General features: G+C 36.6%; 1 protein-coding gene across 2 annotated transcripts; it reads left to right on the forward strand.

Annotated features, from left to right (window-relative positions):
* Window positions 1–15,712: 15,712 nt before the first annotated feature.
* Window positions 15,713–24,181, forward strand: LOC113847958 (protein ANTI-SILENCING 1-like). 2 transcript variants are annotated; one of them, XR_003501795.1, is made up of 5 exons: window positions 15,713–16,153; window positions 16,903–17,071; window positions 22,668–22,745; window positions 22,881–22,943; window positions 22,974–23,023. XR_003501795.1 is itself a non-coding variant. In XM_027477292.1 (3 exons), the coding sequence occupies exons 1-3, from the start codon at window positions 15,806–15,808 to the stop codon at window positions 22,688–22,690; spliced, it is 540 nt and encodes a 179-aa protein (XP_027333093.1). In that variant the 5' UTR covers window positions 15,713–15,805; the 3' UTR covers window positions 22,691–24,181. The 2 variants fall into 2 exon arrangements, 1 of the variants encoding a protein (XP_027333093.1); XM_027477292.1 differs by having other exon boundaries at window positions 22,668–24,181.
* Window positions 24,182–24,377: the final 196 nt, after the last annotated feature.

The raw sequence follows: 24,377 nt of genomic DNA on the forward strand, positions 1-24,377 counted from the left end.
ATTATCTACTCTAAAAGGAAGGTAGGAAGTACAGGTAAGGGGTTGACTTTTAAATATTAAATAACATTTATTGCCTAAATCGATACCTGACTTTATCATTGGAGTGTCTTTTGCAAGTACACTCCCACATCAGATCATGTCAGCAGTGTCAGGAAAGACGTCATATTATCCCTGAAGAGATAAGAAGAACTATGTTTCCCTAGCAAAAACACAAGCATAAGATGATAACAATATTTTTAGGATGCATTATAGTAATGACAGTGTTTAGTTTATGATTCTGCATAATTTATGTAATTTGAAACTTGTAGTTTGAAATTTAAAGTATGCATTAATAAGGTAAAGTAAAACTAGACAATAGTTGCCTTTAAATGTATGTATGTGAGTAGGATTCAAATTGTAGTAAAGTGTGAGATTAAATGTGGTATAACACTTTACTATTTCAAATGTACAATGTACGTTCCTATGTTATGAAAGTATAACTTTTAACTTGAAGAGCAAATTGATTAAAATGGTAAAGTATAACCAAACAAATATTATGTGGCAACAAGGATAATTACTTAAAATACATATATAATAACACAGCACATTCAAATTATCATCAACACACTATGGCTAAAAAAAAACTTTAAAACATTCACACTAGAAGGTAAAAAAAAATATAGATAAAAGTCTTGCATCTACTAAAACAAGGTTGAATTTCATGTTTTCTTCGCAATCAATTAGAATTCTGGGCTTGGAATAACTTGTTGCATCACTTGCCTAACAGAAGCTTGAAGTTGGTTATGTATTAAACACAACTATCCTCTCCATTTGAATAAGGCTTTGTACATGGGGAGTTTGGTCTTAAAAATGGTAGGTAGATGAGCAAATCCAGTAGTCGTAGAAGATAATCCAACAACTATGGTTTGTTGTACAATTATTGTTGAAGTAGTAGTTGGTGTAGATTTGACAAATATAGATCTAATAGATGCTTGTAATGTAGATCCAATTTTCTTTGCTTTTTTTTACGATGGTGATCTTCCTGCCTATAAATACCCCAAAGTGTCATTTTACAGATGACGACTTTTTCCACCCAGATACCGCACCTAAAACTCTCTGCACGCTGAAACCCTGCACCGCGCTAGATACTAGCTACAAGGAGACTCATGGTGGCCGCTGTCCGCTGTTATGAGGAATCGTACGTTTACATTCACGCACCTTTACATTCCTGCACATTTACCTTTCTGCATTTTAATTCCAGCTTGTTGTTTATTTCGTTTCTGCAATTTGTTTCCTATTTTGCACTTTTCTATAAAGAACCTCTATGTTGTGATTCCGTTTTATGCGTTTCATATTCATTATTCCTAGGTCCATTTTATTGTCTCGTTAACAACACATTCAAAGAACTCAAAGAGGACCTAATCTAGTCTCCAGATTGATCTTTGGATTATTTGTTTACAAAATTGTCATTTTTCACCGTAAACAAATTGGCATGCCCAGTGGGACTATATTTAGTGTGTTTTTGAATAATTGATTAATTGCTTTGTTGCATGATATTACTTAACGGACATTGTATTATGGCTAATAGAGGAAGAAATAGTGATTATAGTTCTGGAAATGGCAATTCTAGAAGTGACGGTAGTGATACCAACTCAGATAATGTAAGTGGCGGTGCTAACACTGCCGCACAACCCACATCAACGACGGTGTTACCTATGCTGTCATCTCCTGTAGTTAGCCAATTTATGGCTACTATACCAACCAATCCCAGCATAAATCTTGGCCCAAGGCCAAGGTTGGGTGATCATCAATTTGGCTTACTTCCTGTATGTATGCCGCCTATCTCTACAATACCAACCTACTCCAACCCTGTGGTGACAACCGTGTCATCCCAGAGTCACACTATTCCACCGGGAATGGGTGTGTTTCATATCATTCCACCGGGAATAGGTACGATTGGTGGAGTACCTGGAACACAATTTGCGTTCGGAGCTTCGAGCGGGGATTCACTTCCTGCTAGCTCGTTTTCGAATGTTGCCTTACATTCCATAAGGTAATAAATGGATGAAAGCAATCACGAGATGGTCAATATGTTGACCCATCAGATGACCACTGTGTTGAATCCCATAGTGAAAACGACTAATACCAGCTATCAAGTTTTGGCTGAACAAATGCGTCGAATTGCTGACGTTTTTAGGACACCTCAAGTCCCTATAAGGCAAGGGCAAAATGTTGCCCAAACGCCTAATCGAAATGCCACAAATCTTGGTCAAAATGGTCAAGTTTTCGAGCAAAATGGTCCAAATTTTGGTCCAAATCTTCCGAGACAAAATGAGGAAAATTTCCAGGTGGACCAACTCCCAATTTTTGCTTGAAATCAAAATGCTCCAGTTGAGCAGATTGGTCGAAATTTTGACCAAAACCTTCCGAGACAAAATAAGGATGATTTCCAGGTAAACCAACCTTTTATTATTGCTCGAAATTAGAATGCTGATGAAATACTTGAGCAGGTTAGGCAAAATAATGTAAGGGGCATCAAATTCAATACCCAAACAACCCGAATCCTCAAAATATTGCCAATGTAGTCGAACAAGTGTTGAATCAACATGGGTTTGACGTAGGGTATGCTAATAGACCCTACTTTGTCTCAGCATTTTCTGAGACAATTTTGCAAGCTGAACTGCCTCGGGGCTGGAAAGCCCCAAAATTCTCTAAATTTGCCGGAGGATCTGGTGAATCCACTGTTAAACATATAGCTAGATATGTCATAGAATGTGGGGATTTAGCTCGAAATGAAGATTTAAAGTTGAAGTACTTTCCTAGTTCTTTGACTAAGAGGGCTTTTACTTGGTTCACAACCTTACCCCCGAACTCAATTCATAATTGGAATCAATTAGAAAGAAGATTTCATGAATAGTTCTTTCGAGGTGAAGCAAAAGTTAGCTTAATGGATTTAGTCAATATAAAAAGAATGCATAATGAATCCATTGATGATTATCTAAGTAGATTTCGACAAATGAGGTCAAGATGTTTTACTCAAATTCCAAAATATGAGTTAATCCAAATGGTTGTAGGTGGATTAGAATACTCGATCAGAAAGAAATTGATTAATCAGCAGCTATGAGATATGTCGCAATTAGCGACAAAAGTAAAGCAAATAGAGCAACTTAAGGCTGGAAAATCTGCTCCTAGAAAAATCGAGAAATTTTCTCGAAAAGATAAAGTGGCTTATATAGGTCTCGCTGAAGGAGAAATAGGAAGCAAGAATGATCTCGACGAAGAAGATGTCGATTTAGGGGTGAATGAGGTAAATGTAGCTGAATTAAAACCGGGACTCCCTTATATTTGCCAATTTTAAAACCACTTGAAATTAAGGACAAAACTCGGCCTAACAAAAGTTATGCCTTTGATGTCTCTAAAGCTGATCATATTTTCGATATTTTATTGAAAGATGGGCAAATTATATTATCTGATGATCGTAAGATCCCTACTTTAGAACAAAGAAAGGGTCGAAAGTATTGCAAGTTTCATCATGTTTATGGTCATTGGACTAATAATTGTGTTCATTTCAGGGATCTGATTCAAGACACTATTAAGCAAGGAAGACTGAAATTCGAGCAAAAAACCAAAATGCCGATGAAAATCGATTCTGATCCCATGCAAGTAGAAGCTAACTTCGTGGAACCTATCGACATACTGATGGTCGATATTGCTGAAAAACAAAAGGGATCATCTGATCGAGCTGTGGAAGAGATAGAAGGAAAAAGCTCTTTGAATGACACCCTCTAAGCCTTCGAGAAGGAAGAAACTGAAATCTTCCCAAGAGCAGGAGATTCATTGCTGGATTTTTTAACTCGAAAGAAGGAGGCTGACAGTGAGGTCATGTCGTGCCCAAGGTGTAGCGCCGTATTCGACAAAGCGGCGGCCAAAGCTTTTGAACAAAATGAAATGAAGAAGCATTATCAAGTGACCACTAATCAGGTGATCACTAAGAACAAAGGGATCCAGACCTAGAATGCTTCTATCACCATACGTGATCCCCAAACTGTTCAAAGCAGGACCTTCGTACCTACTCAAAACGTTCTGAGCAATACATGAGTTCAAAACGTGTTGCACCCATCACTAACTCGACTAAAATTGCAAATGGTCAAAATGAGAGGACTGCCACACTCGACAGTCATGCCACAACAGGTTTTCTCACAACCTAAGTTTTTCGCTCAAACTGGGTTTCATAGTCCATCAGGGAGCCATTTTCAGTCGAAAAAGCCTTATTATAAGGCCCCTATGACTAAAACTCAATGGAGAAGGGCTCAAAGAATCAAGAAAGCTGAGTATGAACACAAGCCTTAGCTCAAGCTCAAGTCCAGACACAAACTCAAGCTCAAGCTCGAATCCAAGCCCAAATTTGAGCTCAAAATCAAATACAACCAACTCAGGGAAATGCCGCTAGAAATGTGCAGCGTACTCCAGTTAGGATCGAAGTCAAAGCGACTCCAGAAAAGCACCAGCAGTGCAAAAGAAGTTGAAGATGAAGAGTCCAGAGATCGAGTACGATCCGGATGATGAATTGATCATCAATGTATTCGAATCAGGCTTCAATGATGATCTCGAGGATATACTTGGGGTCGTATCAATGTTACTTGCTAAATACACCGAAGGAATCGGCGAAGGAGATGAATAAGATTTTTATGGTGACGACGAGCCCGACAATAACCTATGGGATTATTGTTATTTGGTAGAAGATGGTTCGCTTGCCAAATCGTCGACTATTTTTGAAAAGCCGACACGTGAAATGAAAAATCATATGAAGCCGTTGTACATTGCGACTCGAATTGATGAAAAATTTTGAGTAAATAAGGTCCTCGTCGATTCTGGGGCAGCTATCAATATCATGCCCAGTTTCTTGCTAAAAAAGATTGGGAAGTCGGAGGATGATTTACTGCCCCATAACTTGATACTGACAGACTATGAAGGGAAATCTTCAAGTTCAAAGGGGGCTTTAATCGTTAATCTAAGAGTTGGGTTCATTTCTCGAGCAACTATTTTCGTGGTAGTAACATCCAAGGCAAGCTACAACTTACTGGTCGGGAGAGAATGGATTCATGGGGTAGGAGCAGTACCTTCTTCACTGCATCAGAAGCTATGTCTTTGGAATAACAACGGAGTGTTGGAATATATCGATGGAGATCAGAGCTATTTTAAGGCTGAAGTTCATATAAGCAGTTTCAATAGCAAAACATTCGACAAGTCTTTTGCTAACATCGCGCCACTTTGCATAGAAGATGTAGGCGGCTCTTATTTTGACCGAAATCCTCACCTACCAAATGCTTGCAAAATTTGACACCAGATTCACCTAGATCCTTCGATAGGTTTTTATGGCTTCCAAGAACTTGTGGAGGCCGACAAGAATAAAGATGAGGAACCTTGAAGGGAACTTTTTAGCTCAAATTTCGGCTTATGTAGCCGAAAATAAAATAAAGACGGCTCTCGAAGCTATGGACACTTTGGAGGCCGATAACTGTAGTTTGGCCATAAAATAACAAAAAATTGAAGAAATCTCGGCTCATAAAGTCGCTGACTCAATCAATACCATGCAGATATCAACATGGTCGAAAGTTCGGCTAATCTAGCCGAAAAAAGAGAAGCGACCGAAGGATGGGAGGCCGATCCACCATATTCGGCCATTAAGACAAGTTTGGCTTATCTAGCCGAACAGAGGCACACAGTACTCGAAACATGTGTGATCCAACAAGATTCAGTACTAGAGACCGTAGGCAATGAAGTTCAACTTGATTGCATCTTTGATGACGCACAGATTGGCTTCGAGAAAGATTCAACTCAAAAAGGTCCAAAAATGGAGGCACAAGATCCCTTAAAAGAAGTAAACCTTGGGATGAGAAGGAGCCGAGGTTGACATTTATCAGCAAATTGGTTAACGAAGAAGTAAAAGACCAATCAATCAAACTATTAAGGGAATTCAAGGATTGTTTTGCCTGGGATTATGGCCAGATGCTAGACCTTTCGAGGGAACTAGTCGAACATCGAGTCCCAATCCGACCAGAAAAGAGGCCAGTGAAGCAACCTCCGAGGAGATTTGCGCCAGAAATTTTGTCAAAAATCAAGGAAGAGATCGAAAGGCTCCTTAGAGCCAAGTTTAATCGAATAGCCAGGTATGTTGATTGGATTTTGAACATAGTTCCTGTAATTAAGAAAAATGGGTCCCTTAGAGTATGCATTGAATTTCGTAATTTGAATACTACCACACCAAAAGATGAATACCCTATGCCAGTAGCCGATATGTTAGTATATTCGGCAGCAGGTAATGAAATTTTAAGTTTGTTGGATGGATATTCAAGGTATAACCAAATTTTTATTGCTGAAGAGGATATATCTAAAACAGCTTTTCGATGCCCTGGGGCTTTAGGAACTTATGAATGGGTAGTAATGTCATTCGGGTTAAAAAATGCTAGAGCCACTTACCAGAGGGCAATGAACACTATTTTTCATGACATAGTAGGCCAATTTATGCAAGTCTATATTGATGATATTGTTGTGAAATCCAAGTGTAAAAATGATCATGTTAGTCATCTTCCACGAGCATTTGAAAGAATGCGAAAATATGGCTTGAAAATGAATCCTCTAAAATGTGCGTTTGGTGTTACTGCAGGACAGTTTCTTGGCTCCATTGTTCACTAGAAAGGAATTGAAATAGACAAAAATAAGGCCAAAGCAATAGCCAAGACACAAGCACCTTCGACTAAAAAATAACTGCAATCATTGCTAGGGAAGATAAATTTTCTACGAAGATTTATTTCTAACCTTTCTGGCAAGGTTAAAATCTTCTCACCCCTATTGAAGTTAAAGAAACAAGAATAGTTTCGATGGGAGACAGAGCATCAAGCCGTGTTCAAAGAGATTAAACGGTAATTGACAAAACCACCAGTAATGGTTCCGCCAACGATAGGATTTCCTTTAAAGCTGTATATTTCAGCATCAAACGAGACTATCGGGAGCATGCTAGCCCAAGAAGATGAAAATGGTGTCAAAAGAGCTGTTTATTACCTTAGTCGAATGTTGATAGGAGCAGAATCTCGATATAGTCCAATCGAGAAATTATGTTTGTGTCTGTATTTTTCTTGTGAAAAATTGAAATATTGCATTAGGCCTTTTGATGTACATGTTTATTCACATCGTGATATAATAAAGTATTTCTTGTTGAAACCTATTCTTCATGGTACAGTTGGAAAATGGGCATTGGCTTTAATAGAATACTCTCTAATATATAAACCACTAAAATCTGTAAAAGGCCAAGTCGTTGCCGATTTCGTTATTGATCACTTGATTCCAATCAAAGAAGTAGATTTTATAAGTTTAAAGTCATGGAAATTATACTTCGACAGTTCTAGTCATAAGAATGGAATTGGAATCGGAATACTCATAATTTCACCAAACGAAATCCCAACGAAATTGCTTTTTGAGATAAAATCAGCTTGTTTAAATAATGAAGCTGAGTACGAAGCATTACTAGCTGGACTTGAAATACTGCTAAATTTTGGCGCAAGAAATATAATCATTCGATGAGATTCTGAGTTAGTAATAAAACAACTAACCAAAGAATATAAATGCTTAAGTAGAAACCTCATCGAATATTGGGTAAAAGTGAATAAGTTATTACAAAAATTTGATGAAGTCATTCTAGAACATATTTCTCGAAACAAAAACTAAGAGGCCAATGAGTTAGCCCAAATTGCCTCGAAATACAGAATTTTGAGTGAAAACTTCGCAAAATTAATAGAGATAAGGGAGAAGTTAGGATCGACAAACCTTGAGATCCTAAACATCAATGACTTAACTGACCAAGATTGAAGGAAATCTCTAGTCAATTATCTCAAGGATCCCAACATCCCAACTGGTCGAAGAACAAAATTTTGAGCAGTTAATTATATAATTTTGGTTGATTAATTGTAAAAAAGAGGTGTTGATGGAACTTTACTCCGATGTCTCAGTGAACATGAGGCTTACATTGCCTTAGCAGAAATCCACGAAGAAATCTGTGGAGCTCATCAAGCTGGAGAAAGAATGAAATAGATGCTGCTTCGAGAAGAGTTGTATTGGCCCTCGATGGTTAAAGATTGCTTTGAATATGCAAAATCTTGTGAAAAATGTCAAAAATATGGTAATATTCAACACGTTCCAGCCTCAAAATTACATTCAATAATTAAGCAGTGGCCTTTCAGAGGCTGTGCTTTGGACTTAATTGGCCAAATTCATCCTTCTTCGACAAAAGACCATAAATACATCATTGTAGCTGTCGACTATTTTACGAAGTGGGCCAAGGCAGTTCCATTAAAAGAAGTTACTCAAAGTGATGTTGTTAATTTTATCGACGAATACATAATTCATCGATTTGGTATACCAAAAACATTGACGACAGACCAAGGAACTATTTTTGTAGGTCAAAAAGTAACTCAATATGCAGAGTCCTTGAATATAAAAATGATAACTTCGACCCCATATTATGCCCAGGCCAATGGTCAAGTAAAGGCAATAAATAAAATTTTGATCAAACTGATTAAAAAACACATTGGATCAAAGCCAAGAAATTGGCATGAAACCTTAAGTCAAGTGTTGTGGGCATATAAGAATTCTCCAAAAGAAGCTACAGGGACAACTCCATTTTGACTTGTTTATGGCCATAAAGCCGTTTTACCTGTGAAGGTGAATCTACAATCAGTTAGATTACAACGACAATTCAAATTAATAAGTGAAGATTATTGGGCCTTAATGTTTGATGAATTAAATGCCTTGGATGAAATTTGTTTAAGTGCCTTAGAGAAAATGATTCGACAGAAAGAAAGAATTTCGAGGTCATATAACAAAAAGGTACGAGACAAGTTTTTTAATGCTAGTGAATTAGTGTGGAAAGTAATTTTACTGTTCGACAAAAAATCAAGAAAACTTGAAAAATGGTCGCCCAATTAGGAAGGCCGCTTCGAGATTGAAAATGTGTTTTCAAATAACGCGTATTCAATTCGAGAACTGGGAATTAATAGTCGAATCATGACAATTAAAGGTAAATACTTAAAACCATATAAACTAGAAATATATGAAGTAAAAGTAACTTGAATCAAGACATATAAAAGGCTAATTCGAGCAATAAAAGGCCAAATGAATAAATTCCATTCAAAGTCAAATTTGAGTATTTACAAAAAGACCTAAATACAAGAATTCAAAGAAAAATACATGAAATTAAAAGGGAGGTTTCGAGCGCATTTCAGTGTAAACAGCCCTCAAATTTTGATATTTGGTTTCGAGAGCTGAGGATTGTGCATTTAAGCTCAAAATATCCTCCATAGCTCGAGTCCTCTCCATAGTTAGGGTCTTCACGTTTTCTATGAAATTTTGACGTTTCTTTTCACAAGCTGCACCAGCCTTCTTCAACATCTTCGACTCCTTTCGAGCTCTCTCAAGCTGCTTCTCTAGATCAGCAATTCTGGCCTCGACCTCTTTCTGCTTTATATCAGCATTGGTGGCCGATTCCTTTAGCTTGACCAGTCCAGTTCGAGTCTCTTTCAATTTATTAGAAGCAGAGTCCTGCACCACTCGAGTCTGATCTTGCTTAGAACCAACCACAGTAGTTTGGTCTATAATGGCTAGAGAATTGATGAAAAGAAACTCAAAACGTTGGAGCCCTTCAGAAAATGTAGGAAGTTGAACCTTTAACGAAGAGAACAAGTCTTTGATCTTGGTAACCAAGCCCTTGTCAGTTGGAAGGTTCTTCATCATTGGTGCATCAAAGACCAAAGATCTCAGCTCTTCGATTAGTTTTTCAGTTGATTCAGTGGGCTTGGAGACCTTTGAGTGTGACCTGGAGGGAGTTTGAGATGAAGAAGAAAATGTGAAAGTTCCAGCCAAAATTTTGTCGATGGCCCCCTTCGAATCTTCCTCCACCATAGTGTTAAAATCATCCAAGTTCATTTCAGAGTTGATGGATTATTCTGCTGGTGCGACTTCGACGTTAGGTTGACCTTCGACAGAAATTTGAGGGTCTTCAGGGACTTGATTTCCCTCTTCAACAATATTTTCTTCAACTTCATGCAAGGGTCCCTCCTTTTCAGATTGATATGTGACAACATCAACCTCGGGAGAACCCAGAGGAGGTGTTGGTCGAGATGTGAGGGGCACTTAGAGAAAAGAAGTTAGAAAATTCACATTACAAAAAATAGATTTCGAGTAAAATTGTGCCTTACCTCAAAAGCTTGCTCTGCTTGAGCTTGATCTTCAGAACTCAAGCTAGATGAACTCGAAGAAGCATCTGAAGAAGAGCTCGAAGTCCCAGAGCTTGAAGACGAAGTTGCTTCATTTCCCTGCGCTAAGTTTTGGGAAGTAGCTTCACGGTTCTTTTTCGAGCTTTTTTGAGACTCCTTAGGGATGAGAGTCAAGCGCTTTTTCAGTTTCTTTTGAACCCTAGGAGGAGAATTGACACTTAGAGTGTCATCAATTGAAACCTGTTACAAAGAGAAGGTTAAGATATTGCTAAAAAAAAAAGAATTTTACTCGAAAAAAGCACAAAATGCTTACCTCCGCTGATAGAGCTGAAGGTTGGTCAGGAGTTGGCTGCGCAGGAGTTGAAATAGCCATTTCGACAGAAATTTTAGATTTGGCAGGATTCTTAGCTTTGGTAGTCTTAGCCTGTAAAAAGATGGAAAAGTTCCCAAATGATAAGCATTTCGAGAAAAGTAAAGTGAAATTAAGCCCAAAACAAATGTTTAGACACCTCAGAAGTAGTCTTGGGTGTAAATGAAGAGCCCTTCTGAAGGATTGATGATGAACCTTTTCGAGTAGATTTTTGTTTTTTCTTAGGAGGCTTATCCTCCTCCCAATCCTCTTGGTCATATCGACCAACAAAGGGTTTCTTTGGAAGAGCTACAAAATTTCTCGAAATGTTAAAATCTAATAAAAATGCAAAAAGTATTTTGAGAAGAAAGCAGGGTAAACCTTACCATCTTTAAACTTTGTAAGGATTCTCACATCTTGAATATCAAGGTGAAGAGGGTAAGGATAAGTTAAAAAAAAAAACCTCGAAACTGTTATTCTACTTAGAGTAGGGGCTAATTCGTTCAAAAGAGTCGAAGGTAAATCGACCCATTTAGGTGAAATTATGGGTAAAGCCAGAGCAAAATTACAGTTTGAAATAGGTGGAAAAGTTGGTCGAAATTTTTTGAAAAGGATATCTTCTATGAACTGGTCAAAAGGATGAAAAACTGTATATTTATTTACTCTTTCTTTTGTTTTCTCTCTTAAAGAAAGAGCAGCTTCAAAAATGGTTTGAGATATTCTCTGTGGTAAGTAAAGAACTTTAAAAAATCGCTCAAAAGACTGAATTTCTCGAATATGCGTACCTCTCGTCTTGGCCTTTGGATCCCCTTTCTAAAACACAGAAAAAACAGAAGTCATCTTCTGGTTGCACGCTTCGACAGAAATTTCGTGCTGATTATAGTAACTGGACTACCAACTCTGGAAAGCATGAGTGCAATAGAACGATGGCTCGAATTCAACAAATGAAATCTCAGGCCTACGTTTCCAGAAAAAACTTATGGCCTCATTTAGATCCTTAATGCTATTTCGAGCATTTTCTAAGACTCCCTGGCTGGACTCATCCAACATAAACGCAGGCACTAATTGAATAAGGCCAAATTGTCGAGGTAAAAGGTTTGGTTGATAGGAAACCACCTGATATGGCCTCGGAGTGAAACTACAAAAAAGAAGTTGACGTGAAAGAAATTGTCTCCATGTCATTAAAACTTCAGATTGGGCACTTGGAGTTCTCGAAGGAAAAAGGCGTTTAAACCAAACTGGCCCTACTTTTCAAGCAGAAAAAAGGGCAAGTTGAGGAGTGAAATATTGAAGAGATAAGAAAAAGTTGAAATATTGCCAAAAAGCATTACAATAGTGTTTTTTGGCTACTGTTGTAGTAAAAAAAGTTAGACGAAAACCTTCAATCTCTCGAGAGACATTGGGTGGTTCAGAGCTTTGTAACTTCTCTTCGAAAATAGCATTCAGCCAAAGCTGAAGCAGCCAAAAGGGCCCTCTAATAACTGAAGGAAAATAATTAGATCTAAATGAAGCTACTGCTTCATTTAAGTTCTCATACGAGCTCCCTAAGATAAGCTTCCCAAGGCATATCGAAGACTCTTCGTGCAGTAATTGGGCCAAAGTAAGCACTTGAAGCGATCTCGAGCAAAAAACATAGGCAGAAAGCCAAAGCATTAGAAAAACAACGTGTTCTTCATCAGTAACAGGACCATCTCGATTCATATTCAAGGTTGTGAAGAGTTGATAAGAAAGTTTTTGAAAATTAGGGGTCACATCAGGATTTTTTGGATGAGAATCTGGTCGAAATGAAGGACCAGTTGATCTAAGTCCAAGAATGGCTGCAACATCGAAAAGAGTTAGGGTAATCATACCACAAGGCACTTGGAAAGAGCTAGTTGCTCGATCCCAAAAGTAAAGAGAACTCATAATCATAGGAAAGTTGTAAGATAGATTGTACCTAGACAATTGAATGACATCATAAATTCCTATAGCCCTCCAGCTATCTTGTTTTTCACTCTTAACTCTATCTAACCAAGGCAAATACAAGTCTTTGGTTATAGGAGGCATTGTTCGGAATATTTTTTAGGTATTCTCGAGAGAATCCAAGTTGTATTTTGAAGAGAATGCCAAGATGCCATCAGTAGAAGGAAACTCGATAGATTTTTGGGGTAAGAAAGGACCTAAAAATGCATGAGTTTTTGAGCCTAATGAAAAGGGAATAAGTACCTAGGATTTCCAAATAGCCAACTTCTCCTCCTCGAGAGGTGGCTCAGGAAGGTAGCTCGAATGACCCAAAGGCACGAGTTCAGCATTGGAGAAGGCAGAGGGAACCTTAGACTTGGAAGCCATTTCGACGAGAAATAGGGAAGAGGGAAAAGAACTGGAAGAGATTTCGACACAAAAGGGACGGAAGAGAAAGAACAGAGCTCTAGAGAGGAGAGTAAAAATGAAAGCGTAAAAATGAAAAGGTAACTTCGCCTTTTTACACTGATCCCCAACCTCGTGCAAGGCCCATACAAAAGCCCAAGTCTAGAGGATTTTGGCACTTAGTGGGAAGATGAAGAGATAGTGGGGTGTCTTTTCGATAAAAAATGGCCTCAAATTCCCAACAGAACGGAGCACGTCTCAGTAATGGGACATTTTTAGTAACTACCAGGCAGTACCTGCATTTAATGCACCGACTTTGGGCGACGTGCGTGACATAAAGTAGGTAAGTGGCAGAGACGCCATAAGAAATGGTGGGAAAAAAATTTAAAAGACGAAAATTTCCCAATTAAATATAAAAATTAAAATATTAAATCTCATGAACCTAATATATTAATATTTTAGGGGCCATCTGTTTGGGATAAGGAAAATTTTCTAAGTTAAAAAATCATATTGAAGCAAGCCACATTTCGACAAAATTTTGAGAGTCAAGAATGAGCCAAAAAATAAGTCTAAGAAGTATTGAAAAGTTATCCAAGATCTTTTGAGTCATATCAAAAAGGACACATTTCAAATTATTTTAGAGGTTTTTTGTCACCTCGTTGATTTTTCCTCTGAAACTGCTTGAAAAGCAGGACTGACAAGAAAATATTCAAAGTCCACAAAACTGAAGACTTTTTTCGAGAAATTTGGAGGAGTTTCCAAGTCCCTGACACCCAAAATTGCTCGAAAAATAGGAAGTGCTCAGAGAATATTCTGAGTCCACAAACCTGGTTGAGCTCTAAATTCCCTCCAGAATTGCTCAAAAAATAGGAATGAGCAAAGAAAATATTCTAAGTTCACAAGATCAAGACAAGCTCTCAAAACCCCAGAATTAGTCAAAAAGAAAAAGCAAGGAGAAATTATTCTAAGGCCATAACACTAAATAAGCCTCTTAAGATCCTTCAAAAACAACTCAAAAGATAGAAAAATTGACTTGAAAGGTCAAGTTCAAAAGCAGTTACCAATACTAGGCAAAGGTTCAACTATGCAAATAAAAAATCGTGGGTGATAGCGGTTACCAGCAGTTACCAATAGCACGATCACAAGTAATCGTGGATAATGGACATAACAATTGAAAGCAGTTACTAAGAAATGCCCGCAAAAGGAGAAGAACGGTGGTGATCTTCTTGCCTATAAATACCCCAAAGTGTCATTTTACGGAGGACGACTTTTTGCACCCAGACACCGCACCTAAAACTCTCTGCATGCTGAAACCCTGCACCACGCCAGACACCAGCTACAAGGAGACTCACAGTGGTTGCTGTCCGTTGTTGTGAGGAATCGTACGTTTACATTCACGCACCTTTACATTCCTACACATTTACCTTTCTGCATTTTAATTCCAGCTTGTTGTTTATTTCGTTTCTGCAATTTGTTTCTTATTTTGCACTTTTCTGTAAAGAACCTCTACGTTGTGATTTCGTTTTACGCGTTTCATATTCACTATTCCTATGTCTATTTTATTGTCTCGTTAGCAACACACTTAAAAGAACCCAAAAAAGACCTAATCTAATCTCCAAATTGATCTTTGAATTATTTGTTTACAAAATTGTCATTTTTCACCGTAAACAATATTTTAATTAGTCCCACAAATTAACATGAATATGTTTTTTTTCCCTAAATTAACCTAAAACTGTTGAAGTTTACATTTTATTTCATACTTTAAATCTACACACCAAGTTGTAGTTCACTTTTCAAAGTTCAAATTAATTTTTTTTTATCTTCAAAAATTTACTTTAACAATATTTTTGTAGTCACTTAAGTATTGGGTTGACAAATGATTAGTGTTATTTAATTTAATAATTAATGATGAAGGTGAATTTTAATTTTATAATAGCTAATTTATTAGATAAATTATTTAATTCAACTTATAATTATGAATATGCATATAATTGTAAATTATATTTTTAATTATGTAAAAGTACATTCTAAATCTAAACCACTTCCGTACCATAATTTTTAAGAAAAATAATTTAAGATTATTATTTTTAAATGATTCAAAATAATTTTTATAATTTTAATAATTAATAATCAATAGTAAAAGAGTTCTCCTATAACATAATTTTTTATATAAAAAAATGTAAGGCAGTCTTAAAGCATAACTTTTTAAATTAAAATAAATAGATTTGAAATAAAAAACAATTTATTCATTTAATAAATCTAACATAATAAATAAAATATAAAAATAAAATTTATTTATTTAATTATGTTTTATTTAGATGAAATGTAAAATGAGTAAAAAAAAGTAAAAAAGTAATATAATAAAAATATATAAAAAATAAGATAAAAATATGTATTATTTGAATGAATAAAATTTAAAAAATATAAATAAAATTTTAATTTACTGATTTAGATAAAAAAATTTATATAAAAAAATTCTTATAAGAATAAAAAATTTAAAAATATATTATAAAATACTTTTAATTAATAAATTGTAAATATTTTTATATTATTTTAAATTTAAATATAAAAAATATCATTATATATTTTTACATAAAATCTCACTATTTTAATGAAAAATTTTCTTAATAGACTCGAAAGGCAATAATTTATCGTTCATAAAACAAAAATATTCTAACTTTTAAATCCAAATTTTTTATCAAAACAATAAAAAGGTGCGTGCCACGTCACAACACGGTTATATAATACTAGGGTTTGCAGTATCCCTTTGACCTAAAAACTTTGTGCTCTACCCACTCTGCTACTCATTTGAGCTTCCTCTGCAAAATTTTCACTTTTCGTTCTTCTCTAATATTTGATAAGCATGGCAGTATCAAACCCAGAAGAAGAAGAGATCGAGTTCAAGTGGGGCAAGAAAAGAGGAATCGGTGGTAAAAAGAAGGACGTGCAGTTCTACGAGTCGTTCACCTACGACGGGGACGATTACACACTATACGACGTCGTTTATCTTCACGCTGAAGGCGTGGCTGAGCCTTACATTGGAAAACTGATAAAGATTTGGGAGAATCGTGATAAGTCGAAGAAAGTGAAGGTTCACTGGTTTTTTCGTCCCAGCGATATTCGACCCTTCGTGGAAGGTATCGAAATGATGGAGAACGAGTTGTTCTTGGCGTGCGGTGAAGGCACGGGCCTCGCCAATGTTAATCCTTTGGTATGTTTTGGATTGTCGTTTTACTATTATTGATTTGAGCGGTTACTGTAGTCAGTTTAGTAGTGTCGTTTATGTTTCGTGGTTATAGAGCGCTGCGTTTCATTTGCTTTTGTTCCATTCGGTCATAGGAAAATGGTTTTTGAACATTCAAAGTGGACGCTGTGTGTTTTTTGCGTGTATACAGAAAAAATAAGCGGGGGATTAACAATAATTGTATTTTAAATGATTTGAACAGTTGGAATTAGTGTGTGTTTGGTTTGGTTTGTTTTGAAGAAATAATTGCGTATTCTTTGCTGGGTTCATAAGACAGCTTTTGAAAAATATGAGGCTATTTCTTCAAAATGATCCTTTGCAAACATGCACTTAGAATGGTTTCATTCCATTGATTCAAACATTGTATAATAGCTCAAATCATGTCTTTGGGTTTGATTTGGTTTTATGGTTTGAAGTGTCCTTTTTGTATTGGTGTGTTGTGATTGATGTTTGGTGTTGAGTTTCATGATAGGAAGGTCTGGTTTGGAGATTAGTGTTGAAAGTATAGTGCTTTTGATTCTGTTTTATTTTGGTTGGGGGTAAAGGCAGTTTGGTTTTTACTTTGTTATATTAGTCTTGTTTAACTAGTGTTTGCTTTTAATTACTGATTCTTTGTTTGAGTAAGCTATTCAATTTCTCTTGCTTTGGAGCTGATTGACAGTGTCTGACTCTAATTGAATTTGCTCTTTATTTGTTTATTTTTTCTTTCACAACAGGAAGCTGTTGCTGGAAAATGCAATGTTGTTTGCATTTCTAAGGACAGCAGGAATCCACAACCATCAGATGAAGCACTTCAAATGGCTGATTATGTATTCTATCGTTTCTTTGATGTTGGGAATCGTAAAATTTTGGGTGAAATAGATGACATGATTGCTGGAATCCCAGGTCTATGATCTTATACCTCTTTAATATCATGCTGTAAAATTTCTCATAGTTATAGTTTTTAACTATTTTTGTATCACACTTGGCACCTGTCAGGTTAAGGGATTTCTCCCAGCCTTGGCATTTCCCCATAAAGTTTTTTAATCCCATATGTACTTTAAGAAATTATGTATAAAATTGGCTTTTATGGATAGAAGAAATAAATTACAAGAATGTCTCCATGACATTTTCTGCCATAGTTTTTTACACATTGTTGTAAAAATCACGCTTCAACATGTTTCAGCCTCTCCAGTGCGTCACGCACAAGTTTGACCTGTGAATCTGGTTGGAGCAGAGCTTTGTGCTAGAGTGTAGGATCATTGGAGTGGGCACATCCAAATGTGCTGGGTTGAGCTCCGTGTGGTTTGGGTCAAGCAACCCATTTCACTTGGAAAAGCCCATTTTTATATAGTGAACTCTAACCTGTGCTATCCAACCAGATGAAATTGTTTGACTTTCTCTGCCTCCATTCCTCTCATATTCATGACCCTCTGCCTTTATTTCCTCATGTCTGACACTTTCTACCTGTATTCCCTTCATTTTCAGCACTTTATACCTTTATTCACCTCACATTTGACACACTCTAAGCCTTTAGTTCTGCTCATTTTCATTGCTGGTTTCTGTGTTGCTGCAGGGCTGCACCTGCCTTCTTTTCCTTCTCCTTTCCTTTTCATTTATCTGTTTCTGTGTGCAGTTGGGGTGCTGTTTTTGCCAAAAACAGCAATTTTTTGGTGTTTGCTGTATACCTACTATGAGTACTTGTTGGGTCCATGCTCTATTCAGTTTTTGGGATTGCTGTTGCCTGTGTCTTCTGTTTTGTTGTTAGTAAAATGGAAAGTACTGGTGCTAACGGGTCAAGTGGCAGTGCTGGTGGGTCTGGTACTAGTTGGGTTGGTAGCAGTGGAAAAATGCTGAAGAATGCTCCTGACCCAAAGTCTTCAAACAGCAGGTCATCTTCATCAATCACCATAGGAGCTTTTCCCTTGAAATGAGGTTGAAATTTTCTCTTCTGATGACTGTTCGTAGATTGTCCTTCCAAACCCTTGGTCAAAGTGGGTCAGAATTATTTGTTAGCTTTGACCTATGCTGTTTTGAATCCATCTTTTTTATTCTTTGAGCCTTTCGCACTTGAGTTCTGGTCAAGTTTGGTGGTAACCCCTTGACCAAAGTTCCTCATATAAGTAGGATTCCTTGGCCCAAAGAGATTGCCAATTCCTTTCTGAATCACTTGCAAATTTTTATTAGTTAGGTACTTCCTAGTCTTGATCCATTTACAGGTGCCTTTTCAGGAGGCTCAAAGGTCCTCCTTTGGGTTCTTTGGTTGGCCTTTAACTTGGCTAGTTTTCTGCCAAGGCTTTTTTTGCTGCAGCTTGCAACACTTTTTTTTTGTAATGCTGCTTAATTTTTGAGTTTTGGAAGACTTTAGCAGCAGACTTATCAAACACTGCACTACATTTGGGACATAACATTACCTCATGTTCAATGTCCTTTTTTCTAGTCAAGAATTTGACCAATTAATCTTTAAAGATGGCTTGGGGTAAATCTCCCCAAATTCTTTTTTGAATTCTTCCACGGCCAAATTGAGGTCTTTTGTGGACCATTTTCTTGAAGAAGTCATTCTCTATTGTCATAGTAGAAGCATTTGTTTCGGCCTTGGTTGCAACACATACATCAGTTTTGGTTGAGTTGCCTATTTTGACCATTTTTTGATCTTATGGTTGATTATGAACTTCCACCATCAAGACATCATTTAGCTCCATGCTTAGTAGTCAATAACGGCACCTATCGTGGAGGTCCAGAGTGAAGTGGCTTGGTGTTGCTATTCCAGCGCAGTTGGGTTTCAGTGTAGCGGTTGTCGTGCTGCGAATTGTGGCAAAAAGTGGAGCAAATCGTGGCCCTAGTGGCCCCTATTTCATCCTAGGGCAAAAGGGAAAGTTTGCCCTCCCTTTACGAAGGTTGAAATGCTTTTTTAGGGGGGCAGTCTTGGGATTTTGTTCCCTTGTAAATGTCAAACAAGGGCAAAAGGACAAGTTTGCCCTTCTTTTCTAAAAGTTGGAATGCTTTTTAAGGGGGCAATATTGGGATTTTTCCCCCTTTTATATTTTTGGAAGTTGGAACCCTACCTCCATCTTTGTTCTTTTGTTTTCTTGCTTTATCTTCCATCTTTGGTGTCATTTTCTGGTGCAAGTCATCATTTTTGGCCAAGTTTTGATCGTCGTCTTCATCTATTGCTAAACCTAACTCATTTCTAACATGAGCAGAGACATTTTCTGATTGTCTTCTTCATCTCTAGTGTAAACCAAGCTATTTCCGATGAGATGTAGACTTTTTTCGATGAATGTGAGACATATTTTGATGAGACCATTTGCAATCGGAGATTTTTCCTGTGATTGAACACTCTTTGATCTATTTTCCTTCGCTGTTTCAATTTTCTTCAGAAGAGCAGTCATCTTGCGATTGTCTATCTTGCTATAGCGTTTTTGGGATTGGTCGCTCTGAGTCACTATCTGGGATTGACTACTATGAATCCACATAATTGGTGCCAATTTGAAGAGGAACAATGCCTATTTTCGTAGCAGTTCTTTCTTTTTTCTTAAACGTTAACCTTCCTTCTGTCATTGATTGCATTTTGTATCACTTCTACGAAACTACCAGCATAGCGATGATGGAGGCTTTTGTGGTTTTGTTTGTGTGGATACCCTGAGAGATATGGCTATGATTGTCAAGTTTGCCAAATTCAAGTAATCCTAAATTGAATTTGTGCGTAGTGCATGCCTGGAAAATGTTGTAATTGCATGGGCATTTTGCAACCTTTGTGTTCCGCCGTTACTAACGTGCTACAAATTCTAACAGAAAGGACTTGTGAGATACACCAAGAAAACAAAGGTAATGATCAAGAAGCAAAAGAAAAGGGAAAAAGGCTTGGGAGCCTCACTTTTGCTTAAGGTAAATGCATTATCTTAGCAAATTTTTCTGCTCATATTCTTGTTTGCTAAATTTCAACTATTTATAGACCTCGGTGCATTCACCGCCGATCAAGATTCAACAACAACCAACCCCTTCAGTGGTTGAGGGTGGTTTCCATCATTTTGAGTCGAACTTGTCTTACTCAATAGCTAATTCTTTCCGAAATGCGTTGGTAATTTGACTAAATGTTTATATTTATGTCAATTCGTTCTACTCGCCTTTTCATAGGCTATCCTAAGTTTGTTTTTCGTTTCAGGAAAATGTTCCCACTTCTCCCACCCCAATAGTTGAACCTCAAATTTACGAGGAGGGTGAGGTTCAGGAACAAAGACTAGAAGAAATGTCCCTTGCCATTGGAATTGCCGTGGCCAATGAAGGGGAGAGGCCAGCTGAAGAACAAGCTTTTGTACAAACTCAAACTTTGTCTAGTTCTTTAGATTTGTACCCACGATCCCTTGTTGAATCACGGGCTGCTCAAGAGGTGACTTTGAGTTACACCCCTCTGGATGACAAGGACATTGAAGAGATGGCTGTGAATGACCCTGTTGGGATGATTATGCTGTTGGTGGCTGGTCTTTTTGACAGTTCAATGGCCAAGTCCCCGCAATCTGTTATGCCTGATTTCCAATTGACTGTTACCCCTGTCGAAGATCGTCTTAAGACCTTGCATTCACTAGCATTTGATAGAAATCTGCTGTGCGAGATGTCTAAAGGTGTTGCGGTGGTTGAGGAAGTTAGGGAAGCCATCAAGTCTGTTGAGATTGTATTTGAGCAACTAACCCCTGAGCAAAAATTAGGTGTGAGAGCTTTCAAAGAGATCTTTAGTAAAGGTTTGATGATTCTTGATCAACAATTGCAAGTTGAGTTGAAGTCCACACATCTTGAAGTCTCCAAAAAAGAATGCACTGCCAAATTGGGGGATGCTAAGGTTCGCTTTTCTACCATCCAAGAGAAAATCACTGTTGCTCAAGCACAGCTAACGAAATTTGATGATGTCGTTGAAGTGCTTGAGCAGAAATTGGGGAAGGCAAAGAAATACAGGGGTTTGTTGGCCACAGCGATGCAGGGATGTACTGATATGAAAAATGAAGAGATAGCCTTGCTGAAGACTCTTGGAGCTGAGAGTAGGGCACTTTTTAATGAGCTGAATAATTTGGATGGGGCGCGCGAAGCGGTTAAAGATAGACTATCAGAGATCACTCAGACATATCAAAGCCTTTGCACCCATCCTCCATTCTAGATCGGGCATTTTTGTCTTTACTTGACTTTTTCTTCATTATCTTAATTTGGTTTAGCTGTATTTTGGAAAACTTGTCTTTACTTAATGTTTTGTTGGCAAACTTGACAATTGCCTCCAATTTCCTTAATTGAATATGCATTATTAGAAAAAAATTGACTACCAGAGTTTCTTCAAGGCTGAAGTATATTGCCTTGATGTAAAGAGCTTGGATAAGGCCTTGGGGAAACTAGGCCCACTCAAGGTTGAACACAAACATGAAAACTCTGACCCAATGTTGGGCTTATGACTCTGAACATCTAGTGTTGCCAAAGTTTGCTATATGTGTGTTAAGCTGGAAGCGTGGGACTTTATGATTATTTACGAAGGATGGTTTGAAATTTGGAAGTAAGTTATGTTGATAGTAATCTTGAAGGTTTTTAATGCTAAGTGAAGTTTTTTTGGTAGTATAGTAGCAATGGCTGCAATAAACAAGAAAAATTTGGCCCAATTTTGGGAATTGAACATTTGGAGTTGCAAAAGTTTGCTTATCTATGTGTTAAGCTTGACCTGTAGTTCCTCCTGGCATAATTAGAGCGCTGTTGAGATGGCAAATTTTTAGATTTGTGATGTATTTCATTCTTAAACTTCGTATTGGTAAAGCTGCAAAGCTAGTAAATTATACTGGGAAAATCATGTGGGGTTTATATTTTTTTTACGATCTAGGGTGTAAATTTTATTAAATGTTTGTTGTGATTTACACATTGTTTTTCCTATTTATGCTATCTTTTGTGCATATATATATACTCGCGTTTAAATATCATTTGGCATTTTAGTTGACAGTCATGTAAATCTTATGATCCAACATCCCATCTTCCGATCCACCTTGGAAACTTGATTTTGACAACCTTGATTTTACTATCAAATTTATCTTATTATCTTCAATTGTTTGATGTAGTTAGAGAGACTTGAGAAGTGAATTTGTCTTTAAGTTTTAAATGGATGTTGAATGCTTTCTTATTTTTTGTGTCTCCCGTGAGGGGTCCCCACTTCCTTTTGGTGTGGGACCAATCTATGTCCGTGCAACCAATGGTGTGACCCTACCGTGGCCACGTGGTGGGTTGTCGAGGTTTGGTCGCAAGATTGGTATGTTGACATGGAGTTTTCATTGCCAGCTGAGCCACCCTCATGCTTTGATGTTTTACTTGATTAATAATGAGAACATTAAGTTGTTATACGAACCTATAATTTATGTTCTCAAAATTGAATTTTTTTTTTTCAATATTTTGATATTTTTTTTGTTTAGTATGAACATAAGCATAATTCTCAGTGTTAAATTACTGAATATCTTATGAAGTATTTATTTATTTTTTGCAGTTAAAAATATATTTAACAAGTGAAATAGTTGAAAGCATGTTGGTGCCGTGAAACTTGGTTTTGAGAATATTGAAGTTTATGGGAATACAAAAGCAAGCATTGAAGTAGCTTTTTTAATAAAGAAAATAGTCAGCCTGTAGTTGAAATATTAGCTGGCATGTATGTTGATACATTGGTTACTGAAAATGCTTCCAAGGTGGGGTAATTGCTAAAATGGATCATAGATGAGGAACCATCAATGCTGAGAAGATCACGTTCAAGTGTGATGCAGATTCCATGTAAATTGGAGCTTGACAAGAAGCTAAGAACTTCACAATGACAAGTTGCGTATGTGGAATCCTTTACGTAATAACAAAATATAGAACACAAATAAGTTGGCTGTGATCTGATGCTCTGCTCGTAATTCTTGCTGGATTATATTCCCCCGAGGAACACAGATGATTCATTTGCATTTATGATATTTAATTATGAAATTTGGTACCCTTGATTTATGTAGTTTCATGGCCTTGTGTGCTTTTCTTTGTTCAAGCACTTTCCTTCTTTGTGTATAGTTTACTATTGTAATTCACATATTATATAGATTTAGGAGTTCTGTAACTAACTTGTAACTTTCTTCTTTTTTTTTTAGATTTTTTAATTAATAAGGAATGTTTATCTTTATAATTGTGTTAAGTAATTGAATATTTTGTAATTATTATTATTATTATTATTATATGCTCGGCCGGGTAGATGTAATATATGGATTTATTCGCACGTTCTCCTTAATCCGTATATTTACTGAAAATTGGTTTCATCTCTGATTTATAATCTTTTACTTTAACAAATTCGCTTAAGTATAAGCTTAAGAAAAAATGTGTGGAGATTAAATCCCACCTCTCTGTATGTTATCTGAGAAGAGAAGATATTCATCCATTCGTATCGCTTCGTTCTCCAAAACCTTCCAATCACTGCTAACCAATTCTTCTTATCTTCTCAGCTTCTCCCTCAAATTTCTGACGTTAGAGTCTCCTCCTTTTCTTATTCTATTTGATTATTTAATTGCTTGTACGCTGTAAGGGGAGTTCACAACAAATTAAACAAAATGGGTGGACATTGTAATCCGTTAGATTTTCTATTCCTCTACCTTGTTAGTGTAATTTCGTGTAAGGAACTGAAGAATGAAAGACTGATAATTTGGATTCTATTTAAAAGAACGTTGAATTTAAACTTGTCAAAAATTACGATAAACTACTTGGTAAATGTTGAAATTTTTTGAAAGTTACAATGTCTACCCACATTTTGTTTAATTTGTTTCAAACTGTACCTACGAGTTATAAGTGATAGTCGATTTGTTATATACTGTCACCATGGTTAATAGTCGATTTGTTATATACCATGTCACCGTGGTAATAAGCAATAATCGATCTGTTATATACTATTTCACCTATTTCAAAAGGGTATTGGTCTGTACTTTGGTTCTTGATTCTCCTTTTCTTTGTTATGATTTGATATTCAATAATAAAAGCACTGCCATGACAAAAAAAAAAGAAAAAGAAAGCATTGTTATATTCCTAACATGTTTTTAAATATTTCCAAGAAAATTTGTATGTCAAATGTTCTTTATAGATAGCCTAAAGAGAACATATTCAATTTGGGGGATTGTTTTCTTGCATGCATTCAGTTAGGCCATGGAAAATCTCAAATGAAATTGCAAAAAGAAAAAGAAAAATC

Source organism: Abrus precatorius, unplaced genomic scaffold, assembly GCF_003935025.1.
Source record: "Abrus precatorius isolate BTA unplaced genomic scaffold, Abrus_2018 Scaffold8, whole genome shotgun sequence".
NCBI lineage: Eukaryota > Viridiplantae > Streptophyta > Magnoliopsida > Fabales > Fabaceae > Abrus > Abrus precatorius.